Source organism: Leuciscus leuciscus, assembly GCF_965113295.1.
Source record: "Leuciscus leuciscus genome assembly, chromosome: 2".
In the NCBI taxonomy this organism is placed as follows: Eukaryota; Metazoa; Chordata; class Actinopteri; order Cypriniformes; family Leuciscidae; genus Leuciscus; species Leuciscus leuciscus.
The window spans coordinates 55,833,708-55,850,735 of record NC_138726.1 but is presented as its reverse complement, the minus strand read 5'-3'; the positions used below and the strand labels follow the sequence as shown (position 1 = coordinate 55,850,735).

At 37.1% G+C, this 17,028-nt stretch overlaps 1 protein-coding gene and 1 long non-coding RNA gene across 3 annotated transcripts in view; one reads left to right on the top strand and one right to left on the bottom strand.

The window, feature by feature from the left end:
- The window catches only part of LOC309493358, a 171,389-nt gene that overhangs the window by 62,523 nt on the left and 91,838 nt on the right, over positions 1–17,028 (bottom strand). The gene's annotated exons all lie outside the window — the stretch shown is intronic.
- The window catches only part of LOC309493199 (Fc receptor-like protein 5), a 100,393-nt gene that overhangs the window by 66,547 nt on the left and 16,818 nt on the right, over positions 1–17,028 (top strand). Inside the window, exons 1-6 of one of the 2 annotated variants that reach the window (XM_082162329.1) lie at positions 2,932–3,022; positions 6,450–6,488; positions 6,850–7,083; positions 10,437–10,718; positions 13,690–13,953; positions 14,966–15,250. In XM_082162329.1, the coding sequence (XP_082018455.1) occupies positions 2,992–3,022; positions 6,450–6,488; positions 6,850–7,083; positions 10,437–10,718; positions 13,690–13,953; positions 14,966–15,250 (1,135 nt within the window). In that variant the 5' untranslated portion in view covers positions 2,932–2,991. Of the gene's footprint in view, positions 1–2,931; positions 3,023–6,449; positions 6,489–6,849; positions 7,084–10,436; positions 10,719–13,689; positions 13,954–14,965; positions 15,251–17,028 lie in introns of those variants that run through there. The other variant, XM_082162328.1, reaches the window with a different exon arrangement.

The window sequence follows — 17,028 nt, the reverse complement described above, 5'->3', positions numbered from 1 at the left end:
TCTATAATCAATAGAAAATTGAACTGAATATACATAAATAGATAGTCCTGCTGCACGGGTTTTCGTTAGGCCTACAGCCTACTGTCAATAATATAAAAATAAAATTAACAAATGAATTAAAACTAATGAATTAATAAATTAATTAAATATTGACGCACATGCTTTTCTGTCTCATTATTGCAACCTCTCTCTGTCTCTCTAATAACTGCACTAATAACTGCATTAGTCTGCTATCAGTGGCTCAAATCTCCGTTACTAACTCTTAAATGACGTTTTGGAATTAGCAAAGAAGGCATGGGAATTGATGCGTAAGAAATTAGTCCTACATATAAGATCGTTTTAATGACAAAAACTTGACAAACGTCTTGAAATACATCATCTGAACAATTTTTCGAGGTGTGGTAACTGTAGTATAAGCGGAGTAATTGACTCCAGGCCGTTGAATTATTACAAAAATAATGCACACCCGAGGTGGTAATGCGGTCATGACGCGAAGCGGAGTGGCCGTTACACCTCGGGTGTGCATTATTTTTGTAATAATTCAACGCCTGGAGTCAATTATTCCTTACTTACTAAATTCAGGATGTTCCTATCTGAATGGAAGAGTTTCAGTTTGTGATTTTACATTATCAACACCAGCTGTGTCTCTTCACCCCTAATGGAGCGCTTGAACGTATATAGGCTATATACCTGCTTTTCATGTGTCAAGTGTATTTTACACCATCCCATGACTTAGAGACATGGTGTCTCATCTGAATGCACAACCAAAATGATAACTCTCCAATGCTCTAAAGCAGTGGTTCCCAGACCTGTCCTGAAGGCACCCCAACACTGCACACCTGATTCAACTCATCAGCTCATTAACCCATGTGATAAGTCCATGGGAGATTTTGGTGCCTATATCTGAACAGTAACAATGTCGGCCCAGATCTGTCCCATGTACCAGATGTGGGCCGGATCTGGGCCGACACTATGTTCCTGTCTGGGTAGCGACCTAAAGGACTCCACAGATGCCATTGTGCATTCCTGTGGTTCCTCCTAGTCCACTCTCATCTCCCATCTCCACTGTTTTGAGTGTGTTCAGCTTCAGGCTGTCATGACCAGACAACCAGCTGTTAACCTCCGGTCTACTCATCGCTGTCATGATAGAACAAGGTTTTTAGCAGCTTGATGCACACGTGTCTGTGTGACTGATATTAACCTCTGTTAACTGTAAACCACACTGAGGCCAGCGAACAACAGTCAACCAGTTTAGTCTGGTTTTAGAGGCAGTGTTTTAGCAGGTCTCTTTTCACATCACACATTCTCAAACTGTTGTCACAGCTCTTCTGTTTTTAAATGTTTTCTTCACAGGATCACACATCTAGTAGTAAGATGGTCAGCATTTTTGCATATAACTGTTCAGTTTAAAACTTAGATACTGAGAATGTTTAACAGTTTAATCAGTAACTGCATCTTTCCATCGGTATACTGCTTACGGTGGCTGCCCCAAATTAAATTAGAAGAATTAATAAGAGGTATGTTTAATGAAAGGGTTTGGTTGCCAGACAAGTCAAAATTTGAATAGGCATATAATATAGGTTACAAAAAGGTTTTCAGATCAAAGAGTGTTATTTAACAAAACAAAATAATATGTTTGTTTTGTTTTGTTTTTATGACAAAAATTAATGAAAACTCAAACAGTACCAGGGAGATTGCTGCTTAAGTTCAGTTCATACTTCCATTTGATTTCATAAAACAAAAAAACTTGATTCACAATATGTTTCAACAACACAAACTTTTAAATTCTTTTTTAAACATTTTAAAATGTTTAATGTTTAAATTTTAAAATGTTAACTCAGTTATTTGTGTTAAAAATCAACAAAACGAAGGGGAAAAAAACAAGAAAGAAAATCCAACAAGTGATTGTGTGTGTGTGTGTGTGTGTGTGTGTGTGTGTGTGTGTGTGTGTGTGTGTGTGTGTGTGTGTGTGTGTGTGTGTGTGTGTGTGTGTGTGTGTGTGTGTGTGTGAGTGTGAGACTGCGTGAAACAGCCACACCCGGCCACAGAGATTCCAGCAACAACAAAAAAGGAATATAGACATTCAAATGCTGTGATAGTCTACATACAAAAAAGATAAAATAACCAGGTTTTGTGTGAAAAGTAGAAGGTCTCGGCTTTGTAATGGTAAAGCAAGACAAGTCAAAGATAATTCTGTATGTAGGCAATTATTTATAACATAAAAAAGCATTACAGCCATATGTCAGGGCTATTTCACACATCATGCATCAGTGGTGCACGAGCTGCAGTGCAACTGTCAGCTCATGTTACTTTCACCCAGTGCACGATCAACACAAGTTCTACACAAATCCAATTCTAACTTAAATATATTTTAAATACCATAAATAACCAGCACCATAAGTTATTTCTCTTTAGTACATTGGATATTTATTTTGATAAGTACTACCAATTATTATAAAATGGTTATTCAGAGTGGGCCATTGAGATAATCATTCAGTTTAAATAAAAAGGGTAACTGTTATCTGAATTCACTTGCATGTATGGTAAACAGATGAGTATGGAATTCAAAGTAGCAGGTTTGCACTTAGCTTTAGCATTCACAGTTATGTGTTGCAGGAGCTGGCTGGTGTGCGGCGCAGACGAAGTACTGGCAGGAGACAAAGCGATAAATGCACATCACATTCATTCACAAGCTAAAGGTGATTCATGAACTTCCTAAAAAAAATCAGGTGACAGTGCAAGAAAAACAAAAAAGAGTGATTTATAAATTCCATTCACCCTGTTCTATATTGAAAGCACTACATCAACACATTATTCGATGTTGTAACAATGTAATATGTTAGAACATTTAAGAGAAGTTAAATATCTCTAGTAAAATAGCTCTCTCTCTCTCTCTCTCTCTCTCTCTCTCTCTCTCTCTCTCTCTCGAAGTATGAAATGACTGTTAAATAAAGGAAGCATCTGGTTTTGAACACACATCATTGTGGCAGTATGGGGTCGAGTGAACTGTCCTTCATCCTCTGTGAGTATTTGATTGTATCTTGTATTTATATTTACATTGATTCATTAGATGTTTTAAAGCAACTTACAACGTTGCATTTTCGCATGAGTTGTTTCGCGGACCCCCTGGACCCCACTTTGAGAACCCCTGGGCACAGAATTCTGAAGGAAATGTTAGTTTCTGAACTGGTGCCGTTGGCTGTTCAAGCGTCAATGTGCTGAACTGATGTGAGCAGCCACTGTTAGCCAATGAAGAGAGATATAAAGAGGTGTGGTGTGGGCTCTCTTAAGCACTTTAACCAGTGTGCTGCCGTGTTCTGTATCATTTGTAGAGGTTTGATTGCATACTTAACAATAAAGATGCTGATTGCACAGTTCTTTTGCGGCTATATAAACTGTTGGTTTGTTCCCGGCTGGATTATGGGAGCATAGTTTATAGCTCTGCTAGATTTGGAATTGTCCTGTAATAAGGCAGCTGAAACTTATCCACATATTTATCATCAGCATTTCTTTAAAAAGCCCTTTTCCACATCATAATCATATCTATACTGATGGGTCAAAGATTGACAATCACGTATCTGTAGCAGCAGAAAATGGCCACCAACAGTATTTCATTCGTAGACCAAAGTTCCAATTTTACAGAAGAAGCAGGAGCTCAGCAGAACAGTATATCAAGTTTGTAATAAATATCTGTTTTACACTCTGTTAGCGATTTTACAGTTAAAGACCCAAGGACCAGATATGATTAATTAAGACCAGGAATTAGAAGTGCAGTCAATTTAAGACAAGAATCAGAATTATAATAAATTGAAGAACATTTTTACTGAAGATAGTTTGTAGTTTCATCAGGCAGAATTCAGCTTCAAGACTCACAAGGAGTTTGTAGGCCGCCCGGCTTACACCAAGGTCTGAACTATGTCCTTACTTCAGGTTGAATGATTCTGATTGGCTAAGAAATAGATAGTACATTTTCACACATGGACTGATAGGCAGAAGCACATCTCCATACTGTGTACGGCTGCCACCAGAACCCTGAGTTAGGTACGAGTGGCCCTCCGAGGTCACCAGACTTTGTGTGTAGGCACCAGCATGTCGAAGAAAACAAGACAAGACAAAATTAGACAGCCAGTCAAACTCCCGTCATGAAAAACATAGGAGTCAGGATATAGCTTCTTAGCTCCTTTTAAAGGGGTGGTATAATGCCCTTTTCACAAGATGTAAAATAAATCTCTGATGTTCCCAGAGTGTGTGAAGTTTTAGCTCAAAACACCCCACAGATATTTTTACATATTATGCATGTTAAAGTTGTCACTTTTTGAGGGTTAGCAAAAACGCACCGTTTTGTGTCTGGCCCTTTAAATGCAAATATGCTGCTGCTCGCGTCACAGGGGGCGGAGCATCAAGAGCCGCTCCATTACCTCACACAGACACACACTATGACAGGAACTGTTCTGCCTTTTATATTTAAACGGAGTCAGACAAAGATGGAGAGACTCAAGAAGAAGTGACAACATATAGAATGCAACAGGACATCTCTGAATGGTTAGTTGATGAATTTATGTTGCTGATGTGGAGTTAACTATCTTCAATTAGCATATTCTGTCATGATAATCTATAAATCGCTCATATATGAACTGTTGTGAGACGCACAGAGTGACTTTCTATTGCATGTGAAAAGACAGATGCTACAGTTTGAGCTGAATCACAAATGTGCTCTACTACAACAACTCTTCCTCTTCTCAACATGGACTGCATATTCCCGGGGGCGGGTTTTATGTAAATTTTAGGGTTGGTGATGTCACTAACCCGGGAGGAATGTTGTAGTCCCTACCAGCAGTTTGTTGTAGTCCTTAAAAAACAATTTCTTTAAAAGCAAATATCTCCCTTTGCTTTGAACTTTGAGCGTTGTAACTTTGCAGATGTTGTTTATGCTCAAACAGCAACATTACACACTAACTAAAGTTAGAAAAGTGAAATAATACTCAACACCCCTTTAATAGAGACTCTTGTTGAGCATGTACCATTTCTTAAAAAAAAAAAAAAAAAAAATCAGGCTTCCAGTGCACCTCAGAAAATATTATGAAACAAAACAATGCAGATCTGGGGCCGTATTCACAAAGAATTTTAAGGCTAAAAGTAGCTCCTAACTGGCGAATTTAGGAGCAACTCCTAAAAATAATGGGCGTGTCACCCCTAACTTTAGGACTCCTAATTGTTTTCACTAAGAGTAATTCACGAAGCATTTTAGCCCTAAAAGTAGCACCTAAGTCTGGAACAGCTTAAAAGAAGTCGAGAGGACTCCTAACTCACTAAGACCTATTCACAAACCGCTTTTTGTGGCATTTCACGTTGCGATGTTTTGAAATGCGTATGCGGCGGCTACAGGAGCTTCCAATCGCGAGGGAACAATTTCGCATTGTAGGCATAACTAGGGATGCAATAACGCCACCACCAACAACAACCAAAACTAGGCTACTCATTGCATGTAAACTAATTGTAACGTTTCATTGTGAATCAAATTAAAATGTTCTTCTCTTTGCAAACGTAGGCAGAGACATATAGTGACAGATTAATTCAATAATGTTGCAAAGATATTGCATCAATCCATATGTTTCATTAGGCTACTAGGCTATTTGTTTTGCCTTACTCTTTATTCATTTAGGCTATTTATTCAGTTCATCATCTTCCGTCCTTCGCACTACTTGTGTAGCGCACGCATTCTCAGACCTGTCACCTGTCACTCATCATCGTAGGGTAGGTGTTTGGAATCATTCCCGCGTTACAATCATCAGCCAATCAAGGTTGTCACTTCAGTCAAGCTCGTGCATGAGTAATGACGTCATCCATATAGCAACGAAGACTCACTCTTAGTTTAGGAGTTGTCATTTTTCTTTACTAAGAGTAGGTCTGAAAGGCGTTGTGAATAACTTTTAAGAGAAAACTCCTAGCTAAAATCTTTTAGTGCGATTTAGGAGTACTCCTAGTGGTAAGATAAAATGCTTTGTGAATACGGCCCCTGGACCCCTTTAAAACTAACTTCCTGATTCAGTGTGCAATACCATATTTGACAGCTAGAGGTCCTAATTATTCTAACATTGACAAAACCCATGAGCAGAACAGTCTGGCTCTAACTATAAACAATCTTCCCAAAACACCCAGATGACATGTTCTTTCTCTCAGTGAGAGGAAACTTTAATATAACACAGTAAGGTAAAGACTTTAACTTAGAAATGCTTACTTAAACTATTGGTTCCAATGACCTTTGTGACCTATAGTCGTCATGGTGAGCTAGAAGAACAGATATACCTTTTAACACGTTGAAGACCTTTCTCCAACAAAACAAGTCCATATTTCATTTCTGGAAGCCGTTCATATGTGCAGTTCTTCAACAGCTGTTCATTTGTTATTTTTCAATGTTTTAATAATAAATGCTTACTGTGTTTGTTTAGTCCTGATGCTGTTATTCGGGCACTCTGGACACACTCAAGGTAAAAAAAAAATATATCCTTCATATTATCAAATCACTGTTTAAGATCAGTAACTTTATTTCTAAAGGCTAATTCAATGCACCGATATATGCCATCCAATGCAGACTATCACCAGATTACAGCATGTCATTTTTTTAAACATTCCACGACGCAGGAAATGGAAACTGGAAACCTGACAAACGTCTGTTGCCATTGGTCGGTGTCTGTCTGTGCAGTTTGAATTAGTCCTGAATGACCAAAGATTAATACGGACTTCTGTCGGTCTACAAAAAAAGTTGTCAAAAAACAACCAAACACAACAGATTACATTGCTTGATTTTTAATCTTTCAATATTTGCCCTTATGTGTGTTAACTCAAAAGCAAAACCTGTAGTGAAGGTGAAGCCAGATCAGCGTGTGTTCAGAGGAGAGAGAGTCACTCTCACATGTGACATACAGGGAGGAGGAGACATTCAGTGGAGATACAGCTGGATTAAAGATGGTTCAGTCATACCACACACTGAGAGAGTCTACGACATCACATCTGCTTCTGATGGTGGTCAATACAGCTGTGAAGCAAAGAGCATCAGTGATGTTTTTACACTGACTGTATCAGGTGAGTCTTCATATTCAACTGTTTAATGCTTATTTAAAAACTGTATTTGTGTTTGTTTGTTTTTCTGTATCAACCACATCTGTTATTATAAGAGGATGAAGCATATATTGCTATAATGAAGCAATTCACTTTTAGTCATTATTCTGTTCAAATGCAGAACTGAATAAGAGGTTTCATTATAGTCAAATAGCGTGCAGTTTTCAGTGATTTTTATGCTTATGGTTCCCGGTCTCCTAAAATCCATAAAATTTGTGATATTAAATTAATTGTCAGCTAATATCTACCTTGGAAAAAATAGGCATCTTCCACTGATGCTTCAGACTGTGATGTCAAATGTTACTGCTGTTCAATTATACATGTATGTGACCCTGGACCATAAAACCAGTCACAAGTCACGCGGGTATATTTCTGGCAATAGCCAACAATATACATTGAGTCAAAATTATCGATTTTTCTTTTATGCCAAAAATCATTAGGATATTAAGTAAAGATCATGTTCCATGAAGATATTTTGTAAATTTCCAACCGTAAATATATAACACATTTATTTTTGTGAGTGAATGCAGCACAATCGCCAACATAAATGATTGATATTGATTTTGGGCTATCCGATCACTTAGCCATACTATTCAATTTGGAGCTACCTGATATACTTACTTTACTTCCCGTATTATTCACTACCGCAAGTGGAGATCTATCGCGCCCACTGACTTCTCTGACTTTACTGACTCTGCTACTAGCTGTATTTTACCAACTGATGCATTGGATGACAAAGTAAATAGGCTGTACACAATTCTTTCATCCGGCCTGGACACTTTTGCTCATCTGAAGTCACGTGCTGTCTCTTTTAAACGATCTGCCCCGTGGTATAACGATGATCTGCACGCGAAGAAAACTCAGTGTCGCAAAATGGAGCGCAAATGGCGCTCTACTGGTTTAACTGTGTATCATCAGGCCTGGAAAGAAAGCTTGGGTGAATATAGGACTGAAATTGTATTGACAAGGTCTGCTCACTTTTCCCAGATTATTGCAAGTAATCAAGATAACCCTAAAAAATTGTTTAATTCAATCAACAATCTTTTAAACAGAAATAATATGTCCAATGTCTCTTCTTCTGTTCAATTATGTAACAGGTTTCTTGTGTTTTTTAGCAATAAGATTGAGGGGATAAGACATCAGATTACTACTACTAATACATTTGTTACCCAAAAATTAAATAACATAGAATTCTCTGGTGTTTATCTTTCAGAATTCTCCAAGTTAGATTCTCAATCCCTGTGTAATGTGGTTTTAAAAATGAAAGCACCTCAAATGTTGATCCCATACCAGCTAGGTTGTTTCAGTCATGCTTTTCTTCATTGTGTCCGGCTGTTTTGAGTATTATAAATGACTCTCTGTCTTCTGGTGTTGTGCCATCTGCACTTAAAATTGGCGCTGTAACCCCTGTTCCAAAAACAAATAGCCGTGACTTTCAGAATCTAAAATCTAAAATCTTAGAACGTATTGTTGCCTCACAATTGCTCTCTCATCTGTCTGTAAATAACCTCTTTGAGCCTCTTCAATCTGGCTTCCGTAAAATGCATAGCACTGAGACAGCATTAGTTAAAGTCACATGACTTATTGATGGCTTCCGATTCTGGATGCTTATCAATACTGATTCTGCTTGATCTCAGTGCCACCTTTGACACTATTGATCATTGTACCTTACTTTCTCGCCTAGAGTCTGTCTTTGGTGTATCTGACTCTGCTCTGAGCTGGTTTAAGTCTTATCTCTTAGATCGCAAACAATTCGTTGTGCTGGGTGGCTGCAGATCTGAGGTTGGCGTGGTAAAATATGGTGTACCTCAGGGTTCAATTTTAGGTCCTTTACTTTTTAGTCTTTATATTTTTCCTCTTGGCCAACTCTTGAGGTCTCTTGGTCTTGATTTTCATTTTTATGCTGATGACACCCAGATATACATTCACTCAAAACCTGATGTAAATGTGGCTGCTTCAACATCTTTCTAACTGTATCAGAGATATCAAAAATTGGATGTCTGTTAATTTTCTATGTCTAAATAGTGATAAGATTGGTTCGCCTCACCAGTTACGCAGAGTGAAACCTGTAGCTTTACATGTGGATGAGTAATTTTGATTCTAATTTAACATTTGATCTTCACGTATGTAATACTGTTAAAGTTTATTTTTTTTCATCTCAGAAATATATACAGATTACGGTCCATGCTGCCTTTTCCTGTAGCTGAAAAAATAATCAATACTCTGGTTTTCTCTAGAATTTATTATTGCAATGCCTTGTTAGCAGGAGCATCAAAATCTATTTTGAACAAACTTCAGTGGGTACAAAACTCTGCTGCACGTATTCTGACTAGGACAAGACATAGAGATCATATAAAACCTATTTTAGAGACCTTGCACTGGCTACCTGTCAAAATTTCGTGTTGATTTTAAGATTCTTATGTTGACCTGCAAGGCATTAAATGGACTTGCTCCTCAATATCTATCAATATCTAGCTTTTAATACCCTACATTCCGACATGTAATCTTCGCTAGGCCGATGCTGGTCTTTTAGTTGTTCCAGTAACGTACCTAAAAACAATGGGTGATAGGGCGTTCTCTTCAGTTGCCCCAAAGTTATGGAATTCTCTGCCTTCCGAAATTAGAAATGCACCATCCTTGAAAATGTTTAAATCATCCCTTAAAACTTATTATTTTAAGGAAGCATTTGGGTGAAAGGTGATTTTTGTGGTTGTTTATGTGATGTATTTTATGGGTTTACTATATGTCTTGGATACTTATTTTTAAATTGTTTTTGGGTTTGTAAAATTGTTTGTAATACTTTTTTGTATTGTGTTTATCATGCCTATTTTATCTATCTTAATTTTGCTTATGTAAAGCGCTCTGAGAATTGACTTTTAAAAGCGCTATACAAAATAAAGTTATTATTATTATTATTATTATTATTATAAATGGACAACTTTAAATGAGATTTTCTCAATGTTTCAATTTTTTTTTTTTTTTTTTTTTGCACCCTCAGATTCCAGATTTTCAAATAGTTGTATCTCGGCCTAATATTGTCATATCATAACAATCATACCATACATCAATGGAAAGCTTTTTATTATTATTATTATTAATTTTTTTTAGCTTTTAGATGATGTGTAAATCTCAATTTTAAAAAAATTTACCCTTGTGACTGGTTTTATGGTCCAGGGTCACATATATGATCAACTCGATTTTTTACTAAGAAAACAAATACATTTTCTGTCCCAAAAACAACAAATTTAATTAGTATTTTATTGGCAAAAATGTATTAACTCATATATTCAGTTCAGAATATTTTCTTTTACTCACAGATTTCCCCACATCTACAGTGACTGTGACACCAGACAGTCCTGTATTCACTGGAGAAACAGTCAATCTGATGTGTGTGATAAACTCTGATCACAGTGACTGGAGATATGAGTGGTATAAATACAGTGTAAAGTTACAGACGTCTGAGCGTTACACTGTAAACAGAGACACTCTCACTATCAGAGGAGCTACTGAGTCTGATCAGGGTCAGTACTGGTGTAGAGGACAGAGAGATGGAAGACCAAACTCATCAACATCAAGCTCTCTTTCTCTCTCTGTGAAGGGTGAGTTGAACATCATTGTCCTCCTAAACTCATTCTGCTATGATCACACATACAATTGAGAGACTGTGGTTTTGTTCAAAATGGAAAACTATCTCACTGCTTGCTTAAGGCCGGCATACACTGCAATTTCAGCAAGGTTACCTACTCGGACTGTATGAGTATGGCATTAGATGAAAAGCCAAAGCTCACGATTTATGTGCTCACACTATATGGTCCGATCATCGATCTGTGACTTGACTGCTCACACCATCCACCTTATTCCTACGCTCCATGACACTTTGCACGAATTATGGGTGTAACTTCTGTTAAGCTGTAAACAATCAGTGAAAGGCTCTATATATAATATAATAGGCTATTCCCAACACTTTGAGAGGTTTGAGAGGTGGCGCCCCGCCAAATCTCGCGAGAATCACCTTTACGGCACGTAATTTTTGTATGAAATTGTGAAACATTACCTGGTCAGTAGACATCTTCGGAGTCTATCTGTGCCTGTTCGATGTGCGACGCTTCCATCCTACTGAACAGGTACCGGTATACAGGGGGGAGGGGATCAGGCCGTGAGTGCAGAGACGGCTCTGCGTGAGTGGTATTTACGACAGTAACGTTTAATACAAGTACTTCACAGCGACTCTAGGGGTCGCTGTTTGACCAAAACGGAAACTGCATAGTATGCCTTTAATGATTTCTTTCATTGCAGCCTATGGAGGAACAGAAATGACTCGGATTTCATTAAAAATATCTTAATTTTTTGTTCTGAAGATGAAAAAAAGAAGAAAAAAAAGTGTACCACTATGCTGCTTGACAGTGCACATTTTACTTCACTTAGTTCCCTAAGTGGAGAAGTGACTATTAAGATAACAGTCCACAGTTAAAGGGTTGAATGAATGAATGAATGAATGAATGAATGAATGAATGAATGAATGAATGAATGAATGAATGAATGAATGAATGAATGAATGAATGAATGAGGCATTTATATATAGCGCTTTCATATGTACTTTCATAGCAACAAAACCCCACAACACTTTAGAAAACTGCTAGATAGATTGTAAGCAAAACCATGATCAACTCAGAATAATAAAAAGTTAAGGCTGCAGTAAACTCACCCCTGTATTAATTTCCTGCATAAGCTCATCCAATTTCTCTCCAAGGCTTCTTTGAAGACTTGAAGATTGTGACAAAGCGTGGTGTGTAGCGATCCACAGCACCATAAAAAAATACTCTGCAGTCTGCAGATCTGTGGGGACTATCCTGTTCAACTCTGCAAAGACCTACAACACAGGCAAAAAAAAGAAGGAAAACAAAGGCATGGGACAGTGTGGACATTTTGTCAATGCACGGTCAGGCCTACAGGCCAATTCTAAAGCCAAACCTAAACAGAATGTGGTTTCTCATGGTGGAAAAAAGGATATGATCCCTTTATTGCTAAAATCGGGTCGAAGACAGAAAATGCTTTTTCCACAATAAGAAAACTTTATTTCATTTAATGTGAAAAGTACATTATATATAAATATGGGGGTCTTCACAATTCTTATCCAAGAATAAAAAGCCAAATATATGACAAGCCTATAAGCTTTGACAATTCCTTATTAAAAAAATAAAAAAATAATTATAAGTCTAACTATCGAGATTTTAAATAACTAGGGATGGAACTTTTTTTACACCACGTACAAACCACTGAAATTTTTATCCAGAAAAACTGCAGCTCATCTGTTTACTTGCATTTGTTTACAGTGCAGTCTTGCCCTCAGCAGGGCGCCTATATATTTATTATGTCGATGGTGGCGACAAACAAGGTGCAAGGCAAAACCGGAACCAAACACATAAGTGAACACAGAAACAAGGGGAACTTCGAATTAATTTAAAAGTCAGTCTGTAATAAAAGTCCATACAAAACACAAGACACAGCACCGGGATCATGACAGTCTGTCACATAACCTGTTAATACTCCCCTGAGTTTGGCTGAGACTAACTAATTCTTAGTTATAAGACTAATTCTTTAGCTATAAGTTTAAAGTTGGTTGAACTTAAATTTGGAAGTTCACTTGTTACCTTTGTTTGCTTGATTAAGTTAGTGCAATATTTAATACATTTACTTTTAATTACAATAATTTTATAGTATAGTGGTTTCGTTGATGGCGGAAAATATACAAATAAAGTCTAATTTGGTCTTAAATGCAAGTTTTATGTATACATTTTCAATGAAATGTTACAACAAAATGTAATTTATCTGTAAACTGTGTAGCTGTTGATTTGCCATCCCTATGCTTTTCTTCTCACATGCACGTTGTTACTTTTGACCATGTTTGCCCTTATTCTCATTTTTAATAAATTTGTACCTTTTGATAGTCATTCTGTGTGTGTAAAGTGATATTATAATGTTCAAGATTTCTGGGTTTAATTTCAAACCCATTTTGGGTTCATTTTAATCCAGCGATGTAGTAATCTTACTCCAAAATTTAGGTTAAAAAGCATTTAACCAAGTATGCTGGGTCAAAACAACCCAGCAATGGGTTCGTCCCTTTTTAACGCAACGCTGGGTTGCCAAAATAAACCAAATTGGGTTACAACAGTGTACAACAGTATATTATTTAACTGTATATGCTACATTGTCACATGACCTCATCACTTTGCATGTTTAAGTCTGTAATATTTTTACACTCTTAAATGATGTAAGATTTGTAAATGTTGTACAAGCTGCAATTCTGTGACACGCAAATAGAAAATAACATGCATGTATAGACTCAGTTTACATGACACAATATACCCAGTCTTTCAGTTTATACAAAGTTTATCAGTATATAGTTTATCAATCAATAATGTTGATGTAATCAATACAAACAAACTTGATCTTTCATTTTTAATACAGTGTTTGTCTCATAAGGAGGTTTTGAGTTCATAAACACTAACATTGATCATGAGACTGTGATGCTGTTTTAATCAATATTTACTCATATGTGTATTAATACAGGAAAACCTGTAGTGAAGGTGAAGCCAGATCAGCGTGTGTTCAGAGGAGAGAGAGTCACTCTCACATGTGACATACAGGGAGGAGGAGACATTCAGTGGAGATACAGATGGTTTAGAGATGGAGACACTGACTATCCATTTACAACATCAACAACAGCAGAGATCAGTTTCACAGCTGATCGTGTGTCTGTCAGTAAATACAGTTGTAGAGGAGAGAGATCAGGCTCACACACAGACAGTGATGCTGTTACACTGACTGTATCAGGTGAGTCTTCATATTCACGTCTGTTTAATGATCATTTAAAATCCATATTTCAACACTTATGATCTTCTGTATCAGCCACATCTGTTCTTATAAGCAATTCACTTTTAGTCATGATTGTCTTCAGATGTCTTGTGTGTGTTGCACATTTTTATCAGGATATGTTTTAAAACATCATGTAAATTTGAAAATGTAAACATTTTCCAGTGTTATTGGCGTCTCCATCTTTGAGATTTACTTTAGTCACTGTCGCTATAGTTACAGGAGATATTTACTACTATAAAAAATATATATATTTGGGTTTATTCTGACTCTGGTTAGTTCACCCAAAAAAATGAAAATTCTGTCAGTAATTACAGAGACAATTTTATACTTTGGTAATTACTCGCCCTCATGTTGTTCCAACCCCGTAAGACCTTTGTTCATCTGTAGCGCGTCTGTGTTGCACGTCACCACGTATCACACATGACCAGCATCGCCCAATAGTGAGCCTACGTGGTGACGTGCAACACAGACGCGCTACGCTTAAACACTACGTGAACTAACTCGAGGCCCAGAGAGAAGGAAATGAAAAGTGGAATAAAGTCGTTATTTTTGTTTGTTTTTGCGCACAAAAAGTATTCTCGTCGCTTTATAAACTTAAGATTGAGCCACTGTAGTCACTTGGACTATATTAACGATGTCTTTAATACATTTTCTGGGTCAGCAAGTTATAGTGTCTTAGAAGCCTGTGGAGGAGTGATCCAGCTCTCAGATTTAATAAAAAATATCTTAATTTGTGTTCCGAAGATGAACGAAGGTCTTATGGGGTTGGAACAACATGAGGGCGAGTAATTACTGACAGAATTTTCATTTTTGGGTGAACTAACCCTTTAATGCACTTTGTCACTGTTGCTGCAATAAAACTTCATCATTGAGATCTTCAACATCCTCAAAACATTTACAAAATGTAATTATTTTACTTTGCACTGAAAGAGATGTTTGAGTCAGTTTGTGTTTCTGTCTTTCTTCTCAGATTCCCCCACATCTACAGTGACTGTGACACCAGACAGTCCTGTATTCACTGGAGAAACAGTCAATCTGAAGTGTGTGATAAACTCTGATCACAGTAACTGGAGATATGAGTGGTATAAAGACAGTGTAAAGTTACAGACGTCTGAGCGTTACACTGTAAACAGAGACACTCTCACTATCAGAGGAGCTACTGAGTCTGATCAGGGTCAGTACTGGTGTAAAGGACAGAGAGATGGAAGACCAAACTCATCAACATCAAGCTCTGCTGTTTCTCTCTCTGTGAAGGGTGAGTTGAACATCATTGTCCTCCTAATCACATACAGTATATATAATCGAGACACTGTTCAGACTGAACTACTTTATTTTTAAATACAGTAAACAGGGCCTATAATGAACACTCATGAGCCAAATGGGAGTAAAAAACGGCGAGTGTATGAAACGCTGTCACTCGCTATTTGACCAGTAACAGTTTTTAAAATTCTAACAAATGCAGTGTTGAGACAACATGAACATGAACAAACGTGAATGACGCTCTGTACAGTTGACGGGTCAGTGCTTCATTATCACGAAAGTTTAAGCCTCTCCAATGTAAATGTTCAAGGAAGTGGAACAAGCGAAAGGGAATTGGTAACTCGTGTGCTGTGTGTGAAGTTTAACATCTGAAGATCGGCCCTGAAAGACACTTCTCTCAGACAGAGTGTGAAGTTGAGCTCTCTTTCATGCCTACCGGCGCTTCAGTGGACAAATTCACTCCAAATTATGTCAAAAAACATAGTCTTACATAGTCGGTTATGTCTTAAGCGAACGCAAACACAAAACGCATGATCCGTGTATTCAGCCTTAAAGTGACATCATCTTCTTCATGACTGAACTGAGCAGATCATGGGAATTGGTGGTGAAGTGTGTTCTGTGTGTGTTCAGACTCAACACACTGTTATATAATCTGTAATGATAAATGTTCAGTGTTTGTTCAGTGTTGTTGTTTAGTGGAGGATTTCACACTCTCTCATTCATACACTTGCTCATATTCTTTCACATGTGTATTTGTTTCTTAGGCAGAAAGTTCAATATCTTATGCAAATGTTATAATGTCAGTGTTATTGTTGTGGTTTGTGTTCAGTAATGTTATTAAAACTAAACTCTTATAATATAGCTCTATATGATTTTTTTTAGGCAACCATCTAGATCTCTTGGATAATTGTTATAAACTATAGGTAGTTTCTTAAATAACTGAAAATTACAGATTTATAGTTATAAGTTTAAAGTTGAGTGAACTTAAATTTGGGAGTTTACTTGTTGCCTTTGTTTGCTTGAATAAGTTTCTGCAATATTTAATAGAATTACTTAAAGTCAAAACCAATTTGAATTAAAACATTTTCGTTGGTGGAGGATAATATACAAAAAAGTCTAATGTGGTCTTAAATGCAAGTTATTTTATCAGTCTTCATAAAAAAATAAATTAAAAAAAGTATCTGATGATTTGTCTTTTTTCTTCTTTTTTTTTTTTTTTTGCTTTTCTTCTCACATGCACACTGTTACTGTCACAAACTGCCCCGAGACAAGAAGGTTGAGGATCCAAATGCAGTATATATTGAACAGGGTAATCCAAAGTACAGGCAAGGTCAAACACAGGCAGTCCATACAAACAAACACTACAAGGCAGGGAACACGGGCAAAAGAGTAATTCACGGAACAGGCAAGAAACCCAAAACCAAGAGACATGAAACAAGGGCGAATGCTCAGAATTGCAGTGTGACACTAAACAAGACTTCACAGATAATGAATGAGAAAACCAGGCGTATATGAGTTGAGCTAAACAAGATAATGAGACACAGGTGAATGTGGTAATGGATGAAGAGTGTGGGCAGTGAGTTATGGGAAATATAGTTTGTGAGGGAATGACAGTAGTCTAATGTGGAGTGCCTTCTGGTGGCTCTCAAGGGCACTCCAGCTGGTGACCATTACAGTTACTTTTGACTATGTTTGCCCTAATTCTCATTTTTAATAAAATTGTACCTTTTGATAGACATTATGTGTGTATAAAGTGATTCAATAATGTCCAAG